The following is a 24,251-nucleotide window of genomic DNA, read 5'->3' on the forward strand; positions in this document are numbered from 1 at the left end:
TCCCCAATTCTAACACATTGCAACAGCACAATCAAATGAATGAATGAATGAATGAATAAGTGCAAAGGTCTCAACTGTACTTTGGAAAGCTATGGTTGAGACCCTTAAGCACTTTTTCCAAAGCATAATCATTAGACTAGAGACTAAAAGTCATCCCTTGAGAATGATTACTTATACTGTTATCACAGCCATATATGGCTAAACTTTGGTTAACCTGGCAAAAGGATAGTGTCTTTCCAAAAAGTAGTTAGAAAGTCTGGGCAGTGATTGAGCCAAATGTATCACTGGCTTTGTCACATCATAGCGGTGTTTTCAGAGCATCTGCTATGTGACCTATTCTCTCAGCTCCCCTGTATCTGAATGTCTCTGGTGCCTTGATCTACAGATCGTTAAGAAGACTGGATGGGTCAGAGCCACCTAACCTAAAGGCATAGTGACAGAGAAAAGAATTTGGGTAATTTTTGGTGGCATCTAATTTTGGTTGCCCCTTCATGGGTTATAGGAGTGATATAAAAATGTAATTATCAATATATATCATATGGCTTAATGCTACTAATGTAATGTGGAGCACCTAAATCATATTACTGAAGGTGAATTCACAGAAGAAGGTTAGAAATTCAGATATGTGTGCTCTTATGATTAGCTCTAACATGCTAAATTGAAGTACTCATATACCCTTATGCTCATTTACTCTGACTATGGTATTATGGTGAAATAATAATCACCTTCATTTATGATTCTTGTTTTCATTTATAATTGTAAAATGCACTTACAATCATGTTTTTCAAATGTGCATGCAATGCCTTTTTAAGTTAGCATAACCAAAGGCTCAAAACATTTGATTTCTTCTTGTTGGACCTGACCCTTTTCCCAGGGTTATTCTCAAGGTCTTTGCCTTCTTCCTCCTATTTTTTCTGAACTGTTTTTGTTGGCTTTAGGACTCTGGGCACTTTACCACTGATAACCAGTGCCAAAGGGCATATGTTCTCTGTCTAAAATGTATTGATGGTTGTTTCCTCCATGATTGGCATATTTGATGTACTCATAAGTCCCTAGTTTAGGGCACCTGGGGTGCTTAAGGCCTGTAAATCAAAACCTATTAGTGGGACTGCCGCACTAATTCTGCCACCCACATGAGTAGCCTCGTAAACGTCTCAGAACTACCACTGCAGTGTCTGTGTGGGCAGTTTTAAACTTCCATTTCGACCTGGAAAGTGCGCCCACTTGCCAGGTCCAAACCTTCCCTTTAATTACCTGAAAGTCACCCCTAAAGTAGACAAAAGGCACCCTCATGGGCAGGGTGCAATGTATTTAAAAGTAGGACATGGTGTGTTTTACATGCCCTGATAGTGAAATACAGCCAAATTTGGTTTTCACTATTACAAGACCCGTCTCTCCTATAGGGTAGCATGGTGATTGCCTTGAAATACACTGTAAGTGTAATTTCCAATTGGGAGCATATAGATATTGGAGTTTGAGGTCTCTCAACTCACAATTTAAAACACATCTTTTGGTGAAGTTGTTTTTTGAAGCGTAGGTTAGGAAATGCCACTCTTAGAAAGTGGGCATTTTCTTGCTAACAATTCTGTGCCTCTGCCCGTCTGTGGAATACACGTCTGGGTCAGGATGACAGTTGGGATATTTGTGCATCCACTCTAGATAGTCACACAAAGGGAGCTGAGGTGCCTTACATATCCTGATGGGTCTTCCTGAGCTAGAGTGGCGGGAGGAGCTGAGACTTGCACCTCAATAGAGCTGTGCCTGTCCTTACACAAAGCATTTTCCAACCCTCTGGAGGACAGGGAAAGGCAGGGTCTTGTGCCCTACAAAGAATTATCTTTGAAGTTTACCTACTTTAAAGACATAAATGGGTATACGTAATGGACCTCTGACCCCACATAGAGAGAATCCTTCAGGACTGAGGACATTCTGCCAGGAAGAGGAGCTCGATGCTGTAGGAGAGACTGCCACTCTACCTGTTGATTTGCTGTGCTGGCCTGCTGCTTGCTGCTTCTGTCCTGGAAGTGAAAGGACTGGACTTTGCTTTCTATACCCTGCTTCCAAAGGTTCTCCTGGGACCTGGACTGAGCTTACCTCCTGTTAAGAAGTCTCAGAGACTATCTTGCTGTGAGTCCTAACCTGCCAAGTGATGCCAAATCCAGTTCCTGGGCCCTTGGTAGTGAGTTCTAGTGCAACAAGGAAGAAACTAGTGCATCGACATCCAGAACGACTTCAGGACTGGCGCTGCTCTCTGACTGCACCAGTGCATTGTTCCCCACTGAGTGCAATGACTGTGAACTCCACCGTAGAACTGACACCGCCACAGCATCTCTGAAGTCCCGCCACAGCATGAGTCCAGAGGGCGTGTAACCTACATCCGTGGTACCCGACACGGACTGTGACCCAGCACCTTTGGCTCCATGGTGTGATCACCACACAACAAAGTCGATGCCTCATGTTTTGACCTGTTGGATCCAACGACCCCGCCTTGATCATTCACCTTCCCTTCCTAGCAGTAAGGACCTGGTTCCTCACCTCCCCAGTGGTAGTAAGGAACCAATGCCACACCGGCTCCTGCGACGCCTCACCTCCACTTCTCTACTCCATGAAACATCTTTGTTTCCTCGTCGTTTTCCAAGGTAGTCCGTCACCGGCCCACACTCCCTTGCGAGTGGTGTCAGCATGTTGGAAGCGACCTTCTCAAGGTGCCATGATAGCCCCAGTTGGAGCTATTTTGTCTCTAAGCGCTATACTAAGATTAAATCTTTGAAAATTTGTGTTGTTACTTGTGTTTGTTGGATTTTTTGTTGTTTTGGGCTTGTTCGACCTAATAAATATTGCCTATTTTTATAAACTGGTGTGTAGTACTTTAGTTGTGTTTTCACAGTGTTAGTGTGTGTGTGTGTACAATTACCTTACGTGTTGCCTCTGAGATAAGACTGACTGCTCGTGCCAAGCTACCAAGGGGGTGAGCAGGGTTTATCTAAGCTATGTGGCTCCCTTATTCTGACTAGAGTGAGGGTCCCTATTTGGACAGGGTGCAAACAACTGCCAACTAGAGGCTCCATGTCTAACATTTGTGTTCAACCTTCAAAATGGAGTTTTGCTCGTGTTGCAATATTCTTTCCTTGCAGATGTATTTGTGCACATCTACAATTAATGAAAGGTATTTTATTTGTACTAGCGATAGCGGGGTGTGGGAGGATACTTTGGCAAGGATAAGGAGCACTAATAAACTGAAAAGAAAAGACTCATGTTAGTGTACCAGGTTTAGAGGAACCTTCAAGGTCATCCTGATGTTTGATTTGTGGGATGAGAACTTGAGGGAGTCACCAATTTTCATTTTGCAAGGAAAGCGAAAAACTAGCCCTAATTGGTATTCACCTCATTAAACGAGAGCAGGTTCTCTTGATACTTGGAAAGGTACAGCCCTTTCTATTTTTTTTATTCCTTTGTATGGCCTTATGCTATACGTCACCTCTCTATCAGAGCTTCTATGAGGTTTCTGCTATGCTGACACTTTCCTATATTTCATGAGACTTAATTAGGATTTCCCTACAGCTTAGTTTAGGTTATTTTAATTACCTCATGTTCTTTAATGATTAGGCAGAGACTGGGATCATCAGATTCCGTTTCTAACCTTTTGTATTGCTTCAACTTTTGATTCTTGTATGCCTTATGCTTATGCGATTTAACCTCATTAGATGCTTTACTTCACCTTTGGTGATATTTTACTTATATATAAAGTTGGAGCTGAGAGGTGAAGCAGGTGGGCAAGAGGCAAGAGGCAAATCCGAGAGCAAGCCGGGAGGTGACTGAGGACTATATGGGGAGCCGAGAGGGGCTGTGTGTTCCTCCTCACTTGATCAGGCCCTCAGTGCTTGTTGGCTTTCTTTTTGGACTCTTCTGGTCACTCCTGGCCCCTTTGTGAGGATGATAGCTGGGGGGGAGACCGTTGCAGCCTTAGTCGGCTGCTGCGAGTGTGGCTCTAGAACTCTGGGGAAGCGGTTCAGTTAGTACAGAGTGCAGCTTGCAGAGGTGCCTAGTGTGCCCTGCTTGGCTCAGCTATCCTGAAACCCTGAAGTCCAGAAAACCGAAATCCTACTAACTGTGAAAAACCATGAAATCACAAAGCCTTGAGACCACACAACCTTGAAACCTAGCTGGCTCTGGCCTAGGCTCAAGCATCAGCTCCATCACCAGATCTAGCAGCAGCTCTTGCACCGGCAGGGAAGTTCTGGCAGCACCAGCTGGGAAGGGAAGGGCGGCATGCCTCTCAATGATTTTTATCAGACTAGACCAGTGCGCTAAAGGCACAGAGACAGACTGACTGCAGGAGTCGGTGCTATTACAGAAAACAGCCCAACAGTCTAACATTCCAACAGCAAACAAAACAGCAGCAAAGTCAATAATGAGGTCCAGAAGGTCCCCACAACAAAGTGGTAAACTGATGAAATCCAACAATTGCGCATTACCACTTGTGAAAGTCTGAGGCTCAGTAGACATTTCTGGTCAACCAAAAATTACCTCCAAATGGCAAATATTAAAAGACACAGGAGTTGACATTTACTCTACATTCACACCAATTGCTGGATTAACTGTTCCTCTCACACGGATCGTAATTATCAAAATGAAGGAACAATCTTTCAGTCAGTGTCTATGTCGTGATCCAAGCACAGTGTTACAACCCACACCTGATTCTACAGTCAACGTGGGTAGTTCTACTCTTGCATACCAACATGTTATCCCAGACAGCTCAGATGGGGCCACAAGGAGTAGTCCTCATAGTTTGGAATGCTCAAGCAACAAAATGAAAGATGAAAATGAAACACCAAGTAATGTAAAGGGTATTGGTCAAATTAACCTTGTTGCAGATGAACCCTTGATTTCAATAGGTCAAAGCATAGTGATCATATCAGGAAAGTCCACATCAAGTTCTTTCCAAACATCAGATGAGTCCTTGGGCCAAACGGCATTGAAGAGCTCAGAAAGGACTTTCTCAAGTGTGACACATGATATAAATCAGCAGAGATCAGAAGCTGGGACAAACAAAAAGCAAAACAACAAACGTACTGCTGACATGACCTAAAACTGCTCATCTTTAGCTAAGTCCCTGTTTGGGGAGGTCGCTCATGCAGGGACTGAATTTTTAGATTCAACACAAGAAGAATGAAATGAGCTCCTTGCATCCTATGTGTCGGAGAAGGACAATGACAGTCCAGTTTCTAGCCTGTAGGCATTAAGCACTCAGCTGACCCTCACTACACACTTAGGCACTTGTCTCTGGTACAACTAAAAAGTCCCCAGTTGAGCCCGACAATGGCAGCTGGTCAGCTATGCTGAAAATCATCGATTCCATGGCAGATGCCTTAATACTATTCTGTAAAAATGGATTTTCAGATTGAAGTATTGAATATCGCTGCAGTCCACATGGCTGGAATTGTTCTAAAAATGGGAAACTAAATTGTCTAAACAAGAGAGCTCAAGAGGAAGCCATGGAACTCAGCCTAAGATGTACATGCTTGCCAGTTCTGGAAAAATTAAGCTCACTGTCCAAGATACTGGGGGAGGTATTAGAGAACTTGAAAGCTAACAACATGCCAAAAGCAAAAGAGGAATCAAATCTGGGGGACAGGAGTGGGGCTCCATGTGAAAACTCCATGGGTAGCAAGCAAGCAAACATCTTACTGGGCAGGCTAGAAGAGTCTCCCCCTGATACCTGACCTGGTTCCAAAAGGTGTACCCCTTCCCGTGAAGATAAGCCAAACAGGTCCATGGCTGACATAAAAAATAGGTCAACACAAGGGCAGATAGCAAAGGGATGAGCTTGAGCTAAGCCAATCGCCGAAAAAAAGGAAAAGCTCACCTTATTGTCACAACAGGGAACAAAACAAAATCAAAAAGGTACCAAAAATGGTAATCACATGATAAAAACTATCTAAAAACAATGTGGCTACAGAACTATGCCACTTTCAATCAGCCTGCTTCAAGAGCGTATGATTACAACAATGACCCGTCTGCTATAGTGGAACCTGTCACGCCCCTCATGAATGACAACCAAGAAGTCAAGCCACCAAGCTCAAACACAAGTACAGTGACAGTGAGCCCAAGAACAAGCACAGTTACACAAAGGGTCCATGCTGAAGACCTCATCCAACCTTTGGTTTATGCCTGGCGACTAACTCAACAAACCCCTTTGAGGCCAGATCACCCAATAATGAGATCCATCTTTCCGACCAAAGTGGAGGTCAGGGCAGGAAATCAGTCACCCTATTCCAGGACCATGGAGCCCCCACTACTGTGCTAGGAGGGGCAGGTAACAGGTTGACAAATCTTGTTAGTCCCGCTGTGATACAATCAATGGGGGTTGTATGATCACCTGGAGCCTGGGACTACATGGCACCACATGTCATATAGTGACATAAAAGAACTGTTAGTGAGTCTCCTGTCAGACAAAGCAACACTTACTTTCACTTACCAGGTTTCACCTACATTATCCACAGGAAGAAAATGAAAAGCAGGCCTATAAACCTTTTCCAAGGTCCACCTGATCATAGTACCATACACAATGCAGGCCCAAACCAATGAAGTGAGCAACTCACTAAAAACGGCCATCATGTGTAACCCTGTTCACCCAAAATACTGCCCTCTTCGGAGCGAAGGCATCTTAAATTGCAGGAACATACTCAGACTGTTAAGGCTGATCCCTGGTCTAACTGAAGTTCCCTCAGCTGAAATTGAGTCAGTCAAGCTTATCAACCCATCACCAGGGCAATACAGTGAATCAACCAATGTCACTTGGATCCCCCAAACCTGCCCATGAAGTTCTCAATGAAAGCAAACAATTTAAGGATTGGGGGATTATCCTGGAAGCCTTCTCTGAGACAAGGTACCCACATCCTTTGAGGTCACACAAGGACATCCAGGCAGAGGAACTGCTGCCATCATTCGATACATATTTGGTTCTTAGGAGCGCAAAAAGGGCATGCTCAATAGGATCAACTAGGGACGTAGGCTTGGATTTGTACTCCACTCAAACATTCCAGCAGTGTAAGAGTTACTTGAGGGGCAAATGGGATCACTCAGGAAGAGTATTGGATCGGAAGCCGCCAAAATTCTGCTCATGGAATATCCAAGGATTAAAGAGCAAGCTCGAAGACCCTAATACAATTAGATATTTTGAAGTTCTACAGGAAACCTGTGGCCCAGAGCCAATATCAATCCCTAGCTATTCGTACACAAATTCGACTGACGTAAGGGTGGCCTCGGATTATAGTTGTCAACCACCCTTAAAGTTAGACGTAAGGTGCTAACAACCGACCACAACACATTTCTAACATTGCTCATAACTCTCAAAACTAGAGGAAAAGAGTTGGGAATTATACTAACATCTATGTGCCACCTGGGCGGAAGGAACATGGGGAGTCATAAAAAAATTAATAGAACACATCCTCCAACTGGGAATATTACACCCAAGTTTGCCATTTATAATAACAGGATACTTCAATATGAATTTACTTTGTCAATCCGAAAGTAACAAAGTTACAGAGGACCAAGAATGTCAATGGCGAATCCCTAAATAAACTCAAACTAACACTGGCAGAAGGAACTTAATGAGCCAAACACTGTTTGGGATGTTAGAGCATCTAAGATTAAAGGTGCTAAATGGCCGCTTTAAAAGGAACATTCCACCTTCCTTCGCATTCCACTCAACAAATGGAGACTCATTAATTTATTACACGCTGTGTCTCTATCCCTACTACAGCTGACCCTCTCCTCCACAATGGCGTTAAGATCGGAAAGTGACCATCTTAGGCAGGAGTTAGAGTTCAACCTATATGGAACAATTTGCCAAAAAAGTTAGCCCAGCCAGGGAGAGCCCTGAAGTCATCCCCCTGCAAAACCAAGAAGAAGGTCAACCAAGCTCTCCAATTGGTTTGTCATTCTCCAACCAACAAAAGCAATATTTGCTTACCTCAGATCAGCAAAACAACACTTCAAGCAGGCAATATGGTCTAGTAGGAGCCAAAACGAAAAATCTTTTTGGCCGACGCTGATCTGGGATGTTAAGCATAAGAACTCAAGCTTCTTCTGGAAAACGGTAAATGTCCTGAAAGGCTCCGCATGCTGCAAGCCTGAACCATGCATCCTAGAGGAAGAATGGCCACCTTTCTAAAAGCTCACTTCAGTTCACAAGATGGAGTATACACAAAATCATAAAATCAACAAGGTAATCAGCAGGGACCTGACCCAGCGATGGGCCACCAGTTGATGCCGGAAGAGGTCAGCAACTATGACATTACGATTGCTGACATTCATCGGCAGATAACAAAGGGGAGAAAAACTGGGGTTTCACAGGCCATCTGGTGTCTCACAGGCCATCTATAGGACAGACGCATCAAAATGGGCCGAAGCCATGGTGCCACTCTTCAGCCTCGCACTGACAGGGGAATCCATTCCAGATTCCTGGAGAGGATTGATAATCTTCCCCTTTCTTAAAGGAGAGAATAAATCAGAGCCAGGGAACTACTGGCTGATAGCATTGATAGACAATGAGGCGAAATACTACACTGGGGTTCTCCTTGAGCAACTCTGCAACTGGGTCACCCGGAACTGTATTGTCCCTCCGAACCAAACATGTTTCATAAGGAAGTCAGGCATGGATACAAACATGTTGGCCTTATCATTAATATAAAGTTTTCAAAAACTACCAGACTTCCACTCTACCTCTGTTATATGGATTTCAAGCTACATTTGATGGCGTCAATCACTGCAAGCTCTGGGAAAAGCTTAAGAACTGGCAAATCCCATCCCATCTTCTGAATGCCATTGAAAATTTATATTCTATCACCTGGATTATGATAAAACTAGGGAATGAAGTTAATCTATCAAGGCCGAGGTCTCAAGCTGGGTGTGTCTTGGCACCCTTTCTTTTTCATCTCTTTCTGGCTGACCTCTCTGGCACTCTGTCCTCCATATATTCGTAGGGTTCCAAGCTGGGGTAGATCCAGGTGTGGAATCTTCTTTGCACTGATGACCTGGTACTACTCAGTAGACCCAGAGTTGGCATGCAACACCTTCTGGGAGAGATCCAAGCCTACTCCCTGGAGAATGGCTTGAAAATAAGTAACACAAAGACTACAATCATGATTCTTGTTCAGAACACTTTAATAGGAACAGACATCTGACACCTGGATAGGAGCATAATGAATGAAACAGCATGCTATAAGTACCCTGGCCTCTTAATTGACAATAGTGTTTTTTTCAGAACACATAAGGATGAAATTAAGACGAAAAGGATTGCCCTGGCAGCAGGGCTTCTGGTCATAGCTGACAAACTGATTAAGTACTCATTTATCCTGATGCCAGAAATAGCCAGAGCAAAGATGGTCTCGACCCTGGCCTATGGCAACATGGCAGAGACACAACACATTTGGACATCACAATAATTAAAAAAAATAGGTACATCTTCAAGCTCCCCCGATTTACTTCACCAGCCCAGATCAAACTGGAGTTTTTCCTAATAAAGCAGTAATAAAGCAGTCACAAGTCAGGCATGAAGCATTCTCAAACTGAAGAGCAAAGCAAGAAATGAACCCTATGAACTGCTACGTATGGGAGTAGATTAAAAGAAATTCCTGTTCAACAGCTCATGAGCATCTTGATGACATAGTTGACCAGCTAGGCCTGGCGAAATTATGGTCAGCAGCAGTAAACCATGCTCTCTTCAAAAGAACATCAAAAAAGGGAAAGATACAACCTATTCAGTGGAAGACAGGGCATCCCTAGAGAAACAGTCCCATGCCTTGCTAACACTAAACAACAACAAGAACATGAATCCACAGCAGTACTTAGGAGAAGTTATAAACTAGAGAACAAGAAACAAATATTTGAACTATTGTCTCAGGATCTTACCACCAAAAATGCATGATAGACCTTGGCTGAGGACTGGAGGGGATTTGCAATGTCTCCTATGTGAGTTTTCTTCAGAAACTCTGATCAACATTTTCTGCCTCTGCTACCCCATCTTGGCCATACGCAGACAATGGCTGTGCTTGCTCTGGAGCCAACTGGGGGGGCGGAGCAATTTTGGTCTGCCTCAGTGTTGCAAAACAGAGAACAATCTTCCAAACAGTGAAGTAACTTTCTTGTATTGAATGGGCCCTGACACTTGCCGTTGCCACAAAATCCCCTTTGGTCCACGTGTAAGCCCATATCTCTTGCCATCCTACACAGCGCCCTCCGCATACAGATCCTAGTCAAAATTGCTGCGCAAAATTATTTTTAATGTAATTGTAATATATCTAGTGTTTTGAAATATGTGTACTTTCCTTGAAAACTAAATTGCTATTTTATGATAAGTCTTATCTCCTCTGATTTGCCACAGATTTTGGAATGATTTTAAGTGATCTGACCACAAAGGTTTCATTCATTTATATAGAATGTTGTTAGGATTCATTTACATCAATTTGGCTCTTACTCTGCAATAAACTTTTGAACTTTATCCTCTGCCTCATGGATTTAATGTGTGACCAAATAGGTTACTCTGTCAATTAAGTTGAAAGGTCGATTTTAACTCTCCTTTACTTCTCTATCATCCTAAAAAGTTCCCTCTGAGGAAGGAAACTATAGACTGTGGGCCAGAGCATCATAATTTTCAAGAGACAATTGAAAGTCAGAATATTAAACTGAGTGGATATGTTTGTTTTGGCTTTCAAAATATACATAATTGACAAGATACAGAGGTTGATGGAACAAAAAGTGTGTAATATTAAAGCCAAACCAAAATCTGAGAAAGCAGAATAAGTGAGTTGAGGGTGAAGATTACAGGTATGTGCCTGAAGCAGAGGGCAGTAATTTAAACAATTGATGTATCCCAGAGAAGGTCAGAGTGCTGCCTGTGGATGTTGAGTATGAAAAAGTGTGGTTGTAGTACTGCAAGATAGGCTTAAAATTCCTAGGACTGCTATGTAAGCACAGTGGGTGTTCTTTGGGCACACTTATGTGGTATTTGTGCAGTCTAGCATGGAGATCTTTGGTTATTTGAGTTTCCAGTCATTTCAACCATTTCAGAGGCAATGGTACTAAAACATGGTGTCCTAAATATTGCTTACAAACTATTGTCCATTTGGAGTTCATAATAGAAAATCTATACAAAATTTAGAGGCATATTTAAGAAAACATTTTTTACGCCCTTTACTGCCCCCTACCACCACCACCATGTGTGCATAGTATTTAAAATACAGTGCACCATGGGGCAGGGGAGGGGAAATCACTTCATGAAGCGATTGATGTACTCTTTAGGAGAAGTGCCAAAGTATTGGTGCTACTCCTGCAGTGTACCTAGGGGCCCATTATAAATAACGGAAGCCCCCTTTTAACTACTGCTCTGAGCAGGCGTTAAAAGTGCCATAAAAGCACTTTGAAGCAAGGAAATCTGTTAGATTTCCTTGCGCCATTTGTTCGGTGCACCTTAAAGGGGGGAATGCCCCCTTTGCATAGATTATGCCTGGTGCATGCATAATGTAGCGATAAGGGTTACAAAGTGGCGCAATGCATGTATTGCACCACTTTGTAAATGTGTTGCAAGGATTTTGGCCTCGTTGGGCCACATTAACAGAAAATAAATAATGCTCCTTAATACTAATTTTGTAATTGACATTTAAGCCACAAAACGTATGTGATATGAGATTCTTGTTATCAATATTATAACAGACCATCTTTCCGAGACAACCCAGAATGAGTAAAATAATTATTGTAATATACTTAGAATATTAGTTTAATATTTTTTTTTATTATGTGTAGCAGGGCTCAGCCTGCTACAAAGATCCGAAAACCAAAGACCATTGGGAATTCTAAAAAGACAAATGTATTTCTGATGAGCACATTTTATCTCACCAGAGGAACCCCTATCATTTTTTAAACCATAATTCAAACTGCCATTTACTTCAATGCCTATGATTTCAAATTCTGTACACTAAAGTCTCCAGTTAAGATAACAAAACAAACATCAACAATATTTGTCTTTTCAATGATGGAATTATCTCTTACCCTTGTGATGAGCCTCTCACTTGTATTTCCAACACTGTTCCTAGGACTGCTTTCTTCAATTGTCACCTCTATTGCTGGTGGGGAATGCAAACCTACTCCATGTCTTGCAATCCTGATTTTTTCTGCTCTCCCTACTTTCGTCATCTGCCTTTTGTCAAACCGTTTAAACCATTTAGAGATGTCCATGATTGTTGTAAAAAGCCACCTATAGTTTTGGCTCCTCCACCTCCATAATCCCTCATTGTTGCAAATGTGTTCCACCCATTTAATACACCATGTTTTTTTTTGTTGCTTTGGATCTCCTGGTTTCTGGACCTTTATTGTGGATGAGGCTCCATACCTGAGTCTCAGTCCCATAAAGGTAGGGTACAGATATTTAAACACAGGATAAGTAGAATTTAGGGGCATATTTATACTCCGTTTGCGCCGGAATTGCGTCGCAAAACTAACTCCATATTTATTCTTTGGCGATAGACGCGTCTAGCGCCAAAGTCCATGGAGTTTGCGTCATTATTTAGCGTGGACACCTACTTTGCGTTAATGAGATGCAAGGTAGGCGTTCACGTCTAAAAAATCGACTCCGAGGCATGTGCGTCGGATTTATACTCCTGGGCAAAATTCACGCCCGGGAGTGGGCGGGTCAAAAAAAATGACGTACGCCTGCTTTTGCGCCGTTTTTTAGCGCCTGCAAAAGGCAGGCGTTAAGGGACCTGTGGGCTCTAAAGGAGCCCAGAGGTGCCCTCCCATGCCCCCAGGGACACCCCCTGTCACCCTTGCCCACCCCAGGAGGACACCCAAGGCTGGAGGGACCCATCCCAGGGACATTAAGGTAAGTTCAGGTAAGTGTTTTTTTTTTTTTTTTGGTGGTATAGGGGGGCCTGATTTGTGCCCCCCTACATGCCACTATGCCCAATGACCATGCCCAGGGGACATAAGTCCCCTGGGCATAGCCATTGGGCAAGGGGGCATGACTCCTGTCTTTGCTAAGACAGGAGTCATTTCAATGGGGGTTGGGAGTGAAAAAAAAGTGCGCAATTCGGGCTGAGGCGAAAAAATTGCCTCAACCTGACTTGCCCCATTTCTTGACGCCCAAGCTCCATTTTCCCCTACGCCGGCGCTGCCTGGTGTACGTCGTTTTTTTTTAATGCACACCAGACGGCGCCGGCGGCTAACGCCGGCTAACGTCATTCAATAAATACGGCGCCCGCATGGCGCTTCAGAATGGCGTTAGCCGGCGCTAATTTGTTTGATGCAAAACTGCGTTAGTATAAATATGGGCCTTAATCTTGAACATGTACTCCCAGTGAAACAATTCTCAAAATAATTTTCACTCAGGTAAGGCTGGTTGCTGGTAATCATTGGGCTACATTGCTGCATTTATTAAATGTTTGGATTGGTAGCAGCTAGAAAAATTATTCTTCTCCTTTGAATTGTAATTTAAAGTCTGCTTCAAAGGAAAGGCTGGAGTTTCGATTAATATTTTAGAAACTCCTGTTTCATAAATTTGCCACTTCCTCCCTAAGGGTTCTTGAACCTTTCTGAGAATTTCCAGAAGCTTGGGTTGGTGATAGCTCTCACACTGAGTAATGGTTATTGGACTCAGAGTGTGCATAAATGGGCCTGGGTGAAGGATTTCAGGATGCCCATCGACTTGGAAGAAATTCTGGTGTCTGGGTACACTTGCTTAATCATTTTGTAAGTGCAGATGGCATAGCCCTCCTTCCTGCTCCTTTTGTGCTTCTTCCAATCCTTCTTGGGTGGCTTCAACAGCACTTTCTCGGAACCCTTCTGGGGAGCTGGAACAGACTTGGCTGGTTCAGGCATAATTGACACCAAATTAGTAGATCTTCTTGATAGGTTGCTGGGTGTGTGCTGTACCGTGCCCTATTAAACTTCACATGGACGTTCCCTAGCACACACACAGAGACCTGATATCCACCTTCTATGTCAGTCCTCATAGCGGAGCCACACTCAAACAAAAGGGAAGAAATAACCAGAACCTGTTTTAGCAGTAGGCAAAGTGATGTGCACCATCCACAGGCTAGACAGGGCATAAAAGTACAATCCCCAGAAAATGAAAAAGATCAAAACTCTGGACCTGGACTGCAACAGCAGCAACAATATGGACAGTTCAAGGACAAGCCCCTTGAGTCACAGATTGATTGAGGACTCTGCAGATGACCCCAGAACTAGATGGTCTGTCCAGGGCCAGTGATGCTGGTTTCATTAAATCCCTGAGGTCTAGTCGGTGGATAACATGGACTCCACTGCTACCCTGCATGCTACCCTGCATGGTCTGCAAGACAGCCAGGAAACCATGGGTCCTAAGGAGGGCAAAAAGAGAAGTAGGCTGGCACATGGAGCCAGTTAAGCCACCTCCCCACAAGGTGCACTCCCTTCTAGGTCTGCTGAGAGTGCTCCTGGTGGCTAGAGATAACCACCATGAGTGTAATAAACCAAGGCCCAGATATCTTACGATCAGTCCAATGGAGCCAGAGTTATGCACATTTAGAGAACCTAACCGTCAAACCCCCTTGCAAAAAATTTAGCATGTGGTGCTTTGTCATATTTTATGTATTTAGCCTCAGTATGGGCCTGGGTCCAGTGGTCCACCAAATGAATATATTTTAGTATCTGTGGGAGTGAGGTGTACATGGGTCCACCTTCTCCGAGGATCATTCAGCCCCGGGGACACTATCCCCTGATGCCCATGATGGAGGAAGAGCAGCAGGAGGCCATGAACCCCATGCCTAAGCCATGATGTAAGGAGGAAGGGGAGTGCCACTGCACTCCCACTTGGACTAGTGCTGCCTCCCACTTTCTTTCCCACTTACAAGGACATGGGTGGAGAAATGTAAATGCTGGCTTATATGCCAGCATGAAACAGAGACCGGGTCACCTCTTTAAAACAAAACCAAAAAGACACACAGTTCTCCCGAACACAGTGGGAAAGCCGCTAATGAAATATTCACTGTTACAGGTAGGAGAGTGCCCCATAATGCCCTGTGAGGACTTGTTTATACATATTTATCTTGCTTGTGGTGCCCCAATCTGGCCAGGGAAACACCAACAACAACTAGAGTTGTAGGGGGCTGCAGGATTTACAGCTGACCCCAGGTCACTTCTGAAAAAAAAAAAACTACTCATAAATCTCCTGGGTCCCGTAATCCATGACCCCAGGAGAATTCTTTATTATTTTTTGCTCTACAACCTGGGAGTTCAGCAACCTCTAGTGGTTGGTTTTATGGCTGCATTTTATGCGGCTTAAAGGTGCCTAAAAGACTTTGACTCATGTTTTTTATTTTAATACATTAATCATAATATATTGCTTACAGAGATTTTTCATAAACATTGCAACAGTTTATTGACAATACTGATTTCATTTAAAAATGGCAATTGATTGCAGTGATAACATGCTACTTTTTAACATTTTGTTATTGGTCTTTTAATGTGGTGAACCCTTAACAAAGCCAATAGTCTTGTCTCATATTAGAACATGGTGACCCCTTTGACAAAGTCAAAAGGCTTGAGTTATGCAATGATGTGGTGTTGTCCTGACAATGCCAATGGGCCTGTTTCATTTAAAATGACACCACCCTACAATGTGATATTCTACCTGTTTTAAGTGAGCGGGATGGGGGTACTGTGATTCAGGGGGTCATTGACCTAGTAGGGGGTCGAATGTGATTTGAGAATGTCACCAAAGGTAATTCCATATGCAGGATGTATAAACTTGTAAGTTAACCTTTAGTATTTAGTAATGTGTGTAATAAGAAAAAACACTCACTGAACAATCATTCAGTGAGTGTTAAAATTGGGATTACAAGCTTGGACTACCTCCCCTGAGTAGGCCTTGGACTGTCTTGCCTTGCTACCCTGAGATAGTCATGTGCATCAATGGGGTACCTGGTTTCAACTAAGGAGACAATTACAGAAGTATTACTCACCCAGGCTTCACATCCTGCACAACTAATAAACCAATTTCTTACACTCATGCATAACTGTAAATGATCACACAGCAGGCACATTTTACAACTCATGAATGGAGGAAGGTACATTTTCCATCTTCACTTTTCCACTAAAACTTTTTAACACTCATGCATTGTTTTTTATAAGGTACAATTAATTTGTCTACATCACCAGAATCTCACACCTCTCATGTTTAATTAAATAGTCTCCATATTTACATAAATATAAACAATGTTTAATTTGGGGTGTATTCTTATTTTTATTACACTTTAAAAATGCCAAGTATTGCAAATGATAATGAAATGTAGTTGTCAAAGGCAGTGGTTTCCACCTTTTGACTTCTGTGGATCCCCACTTTAACAGTACTGGAACCCGGGGACCCCCACTGAATCATTATTGGAATCCAAGACCCCTCCTCCAATGAGTCATTACTGAAAGCTGGGGACATAATCTGTTAATATTATTACATTCTCTTAGCAGTCACGCACCCCCTGAGGAGGATTCACAGACCCCGAGTGGTCCCCGGAACACTGGCTAGGATGCAATGGTCTAAGGTCATCACATTTGATGGATTTTACAACAGTATTACATTCTAGCATTTCTGTGAAATTTGTGAAAACAAAGAAAAGACAAGGTTGGAGGAAATGCATTCGGGTTGTAAAATACCCAATTACCACTCTAATTTGAAAACTACAACCTTTATTGATTTTTACAAAGTTCTTATCATATTTATTGATTATGTGATTTATAAGATTTGACTTGGACTCAAAGCGAGATGAACAAATCCTTTTAGGAACAACACGTGAATTAAAATGTTAATGAGAGAAAATAAATTTAGAAAGCTTTATTGCCGCATAATATAACTCCTGCTACTAATATATTTTTCGAAACTAGAAAGGCGCTGATGTGGATCAAATTATTAATCCTTAATTTAGAAGTCTGACAATTGAACAAAATTGTCCTATTTACTTTGACTTGGCCCGTACATTTTTTGAATGTTAATTGCATGCTCTGTCTTGGTCAATCACATTTTACTGGAGCTAATATATTTTTGGCAGATTCAAAGTTCGTTTTGATTGGTATTCTCAAATGAGATCTGGCACAGCTATGTAAACAAGTATATCATTTATATCCTTGTGATTATCATGTACAGTGGAATTCTTGAAAGTATAACGTGATTTCTTTTTTCTATTCAATATTCTTTACAGACACCACCACTTACTCCACCGAGAGATCAGAACACTTTAAACCCTGCAAAGATAAGGATCTGGCATACTGTCTCAATGATGGGGAATGCTTTGTAATTGAAACCCTTGCAGGATCGCATACACACTGCCGGTAAGTGCAGAACACTTTTTCAAAATATGAAAGTAGATTTTACAGGATCCGTGAAAATTAACAATGAGTTCTACCGGGATTGATAAAATAGTAATGCATGTGACTGGATGGCCAGCATTGAGCTCTCAATAATGAGTGCATCTTAAAACAAGGCGATAAAGGTAGCCTGGGGAGGTCTACATATTTAAATGGAGTCAAATATACAAAAACTCTACACATATATCGTTGGTTTCTTGTTTGTTTTGGAAAACTTTAACGGACATGATATCTCGAGCTAAATTCTATCTAATTATCGACGCGTCCTCTAACTAATCAATTAATTAACTAATATATCTATGTATTCATTCATTTATGTATGCATTAATGTAGTTATTGAATTTATGAAGTGCTTGCATTACCTTATGAGATCTTGCAAGGGACACACAACAGGCATGATTTCATATCGAAGAAATATGATTTTTGCTTAAACACTGTTCACTAACCCTGACAGTAAAAATAGGGCCATATGGACAAATCCTTTTACCGGTTGCACATGTCTCATCCCTCTTTTGTGGCTCGGTAACCTATTACCGACTCGCAAAATGGGTCTGGGACTCGCTATTAGCAAGGGGTGTGCTAAGGGCGTTCCTTCCTAATAGCAAGTCACAGGGAGGTGTAAGAATGTTTTGGGACCGGGAATGTGGTTGCAAAACATTCACAGTTACCACCAACTTCAGGTTGATGGTAACCCATGCGCCAGAGGGAAAGGTCCCGCAAGGGACCCCTTTGCTGATGGGAGTGCAACATTTTTTAAGAGCAGGCAGTGGTCCCATGAACCACTGCCGGCTCTTAAAAAACGAAAAGAACATTTTTCTGTTTTGTTTTTGTAAATGCATCCCATTTTCCTTTAAGGAAAACAGGCTGTATTAAAAAAATAATCAAAGACATGGTGGTGTGCTGACCCCAACAGGCCACTATACCTGTGATTGTAGCAATTCACAGTGGGTCGCAAATTACAACCTGTCCCATGTATATTGATGAGGCAGGTCCCCTTGTAACCTACTGTGAATCACTAACAGGGTTGAAGACACTGTTGTACATTTGGTATTGAGACTCGCAATTCACAAATCGCAAAAATGTGCAAGTTGCGAGTCACAATACCAAATAGTTGTACATCTGGCCCTAATTCTAAAAATTGTGGTTAAAATAGCTAAAGCCGTTTTACGGCAATTCCTTACAATCAAAAAGCTCTTTTATGAAGATGAAAAAGTTAGCTTTGCAAACAAATATTGAAGCAAAAAAAGAGAAAACAAATGTAGAATATTAATTTCTGAAGATATTCAGTAGCATTTTGATCAAATATTTTCACTGATAAAAGGTATGAGATGACAAAAGGCATTTCTGGTGTGCTATTCTACGTGACAACGTTTGCATGACAACTTGAAGATTTGCAAAAAAAATCCTAATGAATAAGAGTTACGGCTTACAAGTTACTAAACACCAAATGTTTAATTTTCCATAATGATACTTTGGCTGATAGATAGCCTGAGAACTGCAATTATGCTATAGTTATTCAAAAACACTGTGTTATTGTCATTTGGGAAAGGAGACATGGTACACAAAATGTGCATACGATTAAAAACATGACCTTAACCCAATGACATGAAATTGATGAGTTTCTAAAGTGCATTTGTCTTCACAGATATCATAGTGTAACAGAGCATATGTCAACCAGAAGGTGCCATGTTGGGGTTAAATGGCTCAATAAAAGCAGTGAATATGAGGCTCACTCTCTGAACCTATATCTATACTGATCTAATCCTGATTAAATCGTTCTACTTTCCAAGAAAAGGATTCCCAACGCATAAAACCTCCTTATTCGCTCATTGCCTCATACAAATAAGAAGTATTTTCTGTGCACTTATCTTTATTTTCTATGAATGTAAAATTGAGAAACACTTACATAATGCTAACCTACTGGTCTGAAGATTGGTGGTGAGACGGTCTTACCTTAAATCGGCATGTTTCTGCCCATGGATCTGCTGTTGCAAATCTTTGAACTACAAATTTACAGTCTATCATTTGACTACTGCTTCAATTCGAAATTGTTGAGTTACGTTAAAACCCTATGTCCTGAACTGGGCAGACCTGATATTTTTGTGCAACTTGAATTAAAAACAAAAACAGACAAGATCTAAGCCCAGACCACCTGACTAGATTTTGTCAGTTTAGAGAACAAAAAAAGAGATTCTTTAGAATTACTAAACTCCTCTTATAATTAATTTGTTATGTTGAAAACAACAGGATTTAGGGAACCACATCTTTAAAATATCCATACAACATGGGATGTCTATTTGTTAAATAACTTTACTGTAGGATGGACATTGCTCATCATTCTTTGGCTTTTGCCATGGATTGGGTGGCATTTGAGAATTTACTTCTCTCTCCTCGTGCTAATGTTTCTATTGAATCTGACTTTTCCTATCCCTATCCTCAAACGTGCTAACCTTTTCCAATGCAGACCTGTTTTCTTCTATTTACAGATATTGATCCACTCTTTAATATGTTTTGGTGTAAGTTGTTTATGTCCACTGCAATTGTGAACAGAATGATGGTTTTGTAAACATTCAAAAAAATTTATTTTTGTACTTTTTTCTGACATATTGCAATGAATGTAATGCTTGCCTGGGTTTGCTTTTTAACTGAATAAAGAATTAGGAAATGAACGATTTAGGGGCAGATTTATGGAAAGTGACGCTGCACCGAGTTTAGTGCCACTTTCACTGTGCCTCTTATCGCCTTTCTACCACCACCATAAATGCGGCGTATTTAAAATACGGTGAACCATGGTGCAGGGTAGGGGGCAATAGCGTCATTTAATGTGACGCTATTGATGTACTCTGTAGGAGTGGCGCCAAACAGTTGGTGCTACTCCTGCAAAGTACAGAGGGGCCCAGTCTAAAAAATGGAAGCCCCCTTTTAACGTCTGTTCTGAGCAGATGTTTAAAGTGCTGTTAAAAAATGGCACAAGGAAATCTCAGAGATTTCCTTGCGCCAACTTTTTGGCCTCCCTAACAGGGGAATGCCCCCTTTGCATACTTTATGCCTGGCGCAGGCATAATGTAGCACAAAGGATTACAGAGTGGCACAATGCATGCATTGCGCAACTCTGAGAATCCAGGGCAGGGATTTTGGCCTTGTTGCGCCACATTAAGATAAAAAGTAATGACATTAATGTGGTGAATATTAATATGCCCCTTATTATCCTATATGTCGCTGGCTGGCGGGTCAATTTATCTGAATTTTTGTCCAATTTTAAACAGGCCTTCCAAAACATATATTTCTTCAGAATGGGATCGCCATGCAAGGTTTGGTAGATTTGGAAAATAAAAATCATCACTAACCCCCATGTGCTGGAAGAAAACGCCTCATGCATGAAGACCATTTTTTATTTTTATATTTTTTAGAAACAAACCTCTGCTTTCAGGATTGTTTCTGAAATTAAAAAAATGCTGACTAACTACTAAGACATGGCAGTATACCGGCATTGTAGTTTTAAGAAAAGTGCTCCCATTTCGTCAGTGGAAAACATGTAACTGAGTTGAAAGTAAAGGAAAGACCTTGATATGCAAAGTTTGAGAACAGATTCCTAGTTCCATAGACAATTAAACTACAGTTCCACCACTGACTGAAAAAACATCTTTTCATTAGTACATTGCAGAGCATCACAGTACATTGCACAGCAGTACATTAAAATAATATGACACACTCAACTTTTCTCAAGAGAATGCTGAAAATGTAGTGAAACTTTCACTGGCTAGAGATTAGCAAGTGATAAATTGACAGGAGACTTGAATGTCGTTAGCAATGGCTGTGTCTCTTCTATCCAAATTTGCATTATGGTGACCAAAATATTCACTTTCAGTGAATAGGGGATGGTTGAAAGTAGAGTTATTTTCTCTAATATCTTGGCAAGTTTCTGATCTGCATTGTGTGAAAGACACAATGATCCATTTTTACAATGTGACCCCATCACAAAATGGTGCTATTTTGTGCAGTAATCAACACAAGGGTTCTTAACCAAACACATTGGAAACAAATTGGAAATTTTAGACCACTGTGTATGAAGAATGTTGAGAAGCAAATTAAAGATATATGCAAACCTGTCTATCTTTAATAAAAAGTGTCTTGACCTTCCTAATCAGAGGTAGACAATTCAATACAAATAGATCATCAACATCTTCTGTGGTATAAATTCCCAAGTATCTGCTGGGCTTTGAGTTCATCAAGTAGCAAACTTCTGGGGGTAAAGTATTGATCATGTAGTTTCATAAAAGAATTTATGTTTTTAGCCTAACATCCATATTGATATTCTTGAAAAATGTCTGAAACCCTTTGTTGGGACACCAGGTCATATCATAGGCATACAGTTTAATTTGTTTACATTCCTTTCACAGGGGGTTCTATGCACCTATCTTCTCTAATTACAGTCACCAATTGTATTATACAAATTTCAAATACGATGAGTGAAAGGGTACACCCCAGTCATGTACCCCGATTGATCTTACAGATGCCTATATGGTTTGTATTTATAACTATATACACTTTTGCATATTTGGGAAATAACCTGGATGAAATATACAGGGAAAGCAAACTTCTCAAAGATGAGGAAAAGGCAATTTTAGGACACCGGATCAAAAGCCTTTTCGGCATTTATTAATAGCATCTGAGCCAGAACTAGTTCTTTTTAAAAAAAGTCAACCTAATGAATACTCAGGAGGCTTGTTTGGCCGCACTATCATCATGCACCGCAGTAAAAGCATGGAAGGAGGGCTGCAAGAAGCACAAAGGTACATCTGAGCTTTTTGTTTTGCAATGCACAGACAGTCAATAGTAAAAATCCCACAGTGAGTAGTACATTTTGGAATGGCAAATGGAAGCAAGCAGCATTCCTTCCTGAATGCTTCCTGAATATGTACGCAATTTCTTGCTGCAAGCAAAGGGAAGCAGTGGTCCATTATGGCAAGAATTCCCATTGCTAATCTTAACAACATTTCTCGGGTCAAGTGATAAACATTCAATGTTACTTATTTACTGTATTTATACAGTTTTATGTGAATATCTTAATTTACTTTCAAAGAACATAGGGTTAACTTAGAGCAGGCTAAGCCAGGGTCACAGTTTTTTCTGGGAATAAGGATGACTAAGGGCCTCATTATGAGTTTGGTGGTTGGACGAGTCAACCGCCAAACCCGCTGGAAGGATGCTGCCGTCAAGCCAGCAGCATCCCCCATTATATTACAATGTTTCTGCCGGGCTGATCAACGGGAACATTGTATTATGATGCCGGGCAGAAATAGTGCTAAAGTATTGGTCTCGACCCCCTTAAGGGAGCCAGGCCAATACCGCAGCACGACAGAACCATTGGAATGTGCACTGTCTACAGACCAGACAGTGCACATTCCAACGGTGCTGGGAAGGGGGCCCCTGTGCGGTCCATACAATGGCCATGGGCGTTGCAGGGGCCCCCTGAGGACCTTTGCACTGGGTTTCTCTCAGCTTGTTCATTGTGGATTCCCTGCCATGAACAGGCTGGTGGAAAGTTGAGTTGTAATCAGCATGATGGCACTCAGTGCAGTGCTGCTATGGTTGAGCACAATTCAGACTGCCGTCATGCTGCTGGGAACCATGTTCCTGGTAGGGACTGTGGTTTCCTTGTGGTACGGCCACCAGAATCGTAATGTGGTGGTTGAACCGCCTAACGTGAGGTGGTCCAACCATCACCGCGAGTCTGATAGTCCTTGGACCACCAGACTCATAATGAGGCCCTAAGTTGGGATATGATTGAGCAAGTCACTAACCCTAACATTCACCTTCCTACCTTCAACATCTGATTACTTAAAAAATACCACTGTTATCTTAGAAAAATAGTTAGCAGCTCTGACCCTTTTACCTGTTTCAAGGTTTGGGAGTTCCGGATATGCCAAGAAAATAATATTTGAAGGAGTAAAGTACTAACAGGCTGAATTATTAAAGTATTTATGAGTACGGGAAACTGCACTACTAGAGTAATCTTTTAAGTACTATTACATGGGTTTGTGAATCGGCCACAAACATCCAACTTCATATTAGTAAAAGTGAAAAGAGGGTACAATCCTTTCTATTTTTCTAATTATATATGAATTGTCCCTGATTATTCCTATTTTATTCCAAATTTAGATGTTTTGGGGTTGATTCATAAAGGCGTATAAAAGTGGGAAAACGTGTACTACAGGAGTACGTACCATGTGTGTGACCATTGTGAGAGTGTCAAAAACAATTTTCCCACTGTTCATAGAAGTGGATAACTTTAAAGAATAAGGCATAACCTCGTCTTCATGGTACACAACATAATTTATGATTGCCCTTAGATGAATAACATAATTTTCAAAGGCATTTGATGAGGGGAGTTCAAATGGTAGCGCTTAGAAAACTGCTAGCAGTTGAAATGGATGAACAAAGTAAATTATAAGTGAGAAAGCACAAACATCTAGCATAAACACCAGTAAATGAGATTTTATCTTGGACACTGACATCCAAGAATGTGATGGTGTTCTATTAGATATGAAATTTGGATGCATACAAGTAAATTAATTCCTGGATTGAGTGCTTCAACTAATATTAATGATTTAACATCTTGATAAAGGATGGCCAAGAACGATTCCAAAGGTCACAGGTATGCCTTAGACCGCTATTTAAAAAAAATATATATATCTTTATGACTTAGATTCATAAACTAAGGCAGATGGATCACTGAGAATAAATTACACCTATACAAACACAACACATCTTAGAGCACATTTGTAAGACATTAAAGAGATTTTACCACTGTTTAGCCTTCCATTCAGCAATCACACATTTTTCCACTCTCTGTC

General features: G+C 41.4%; 1 protein-coding gene across 2 annotated transcripts in view; it reads left to right on the forward strand.

The window, feature by feature from the left end:
* Window positions 1–24,251, forward strand: part of NRG3 (neuregulin 3) — a 1,859,719-nt gene that overhangs the window by 588,977 nt on the left and 1,246,491 nt on the right. For both annotated transcript variants that reach the window (XM_069240652.1, XM_069240653.1), the window contains exon 2: window positions 17,229–17,358. In XM_069240652.1, coding sequence (XP_069096753.1) covers window positions 17,229–17,358 — 130 coding nt within the window. The remainder of the gene's footprint in view (window positions 1–17,228; window positions 17,359–24,251) is intronic.

The sequence above is a fragment of the Pleurodeles waltl genome, chromosome 6 (assembly GCF_031143425.1).
Source record: "Pleurodeles waltl isolate 20211129_DDA chromosome 6, aPleWal1.hap1.20221129, whole genome shotgun sequence".
Taxonomy (NCBI): domain Eukaryota; kingdom Metazoa; phylum Chordata; class Amphibia; order Caudata; family Salamandridae; genus Pleurodeles; species Pleurodeles waltl.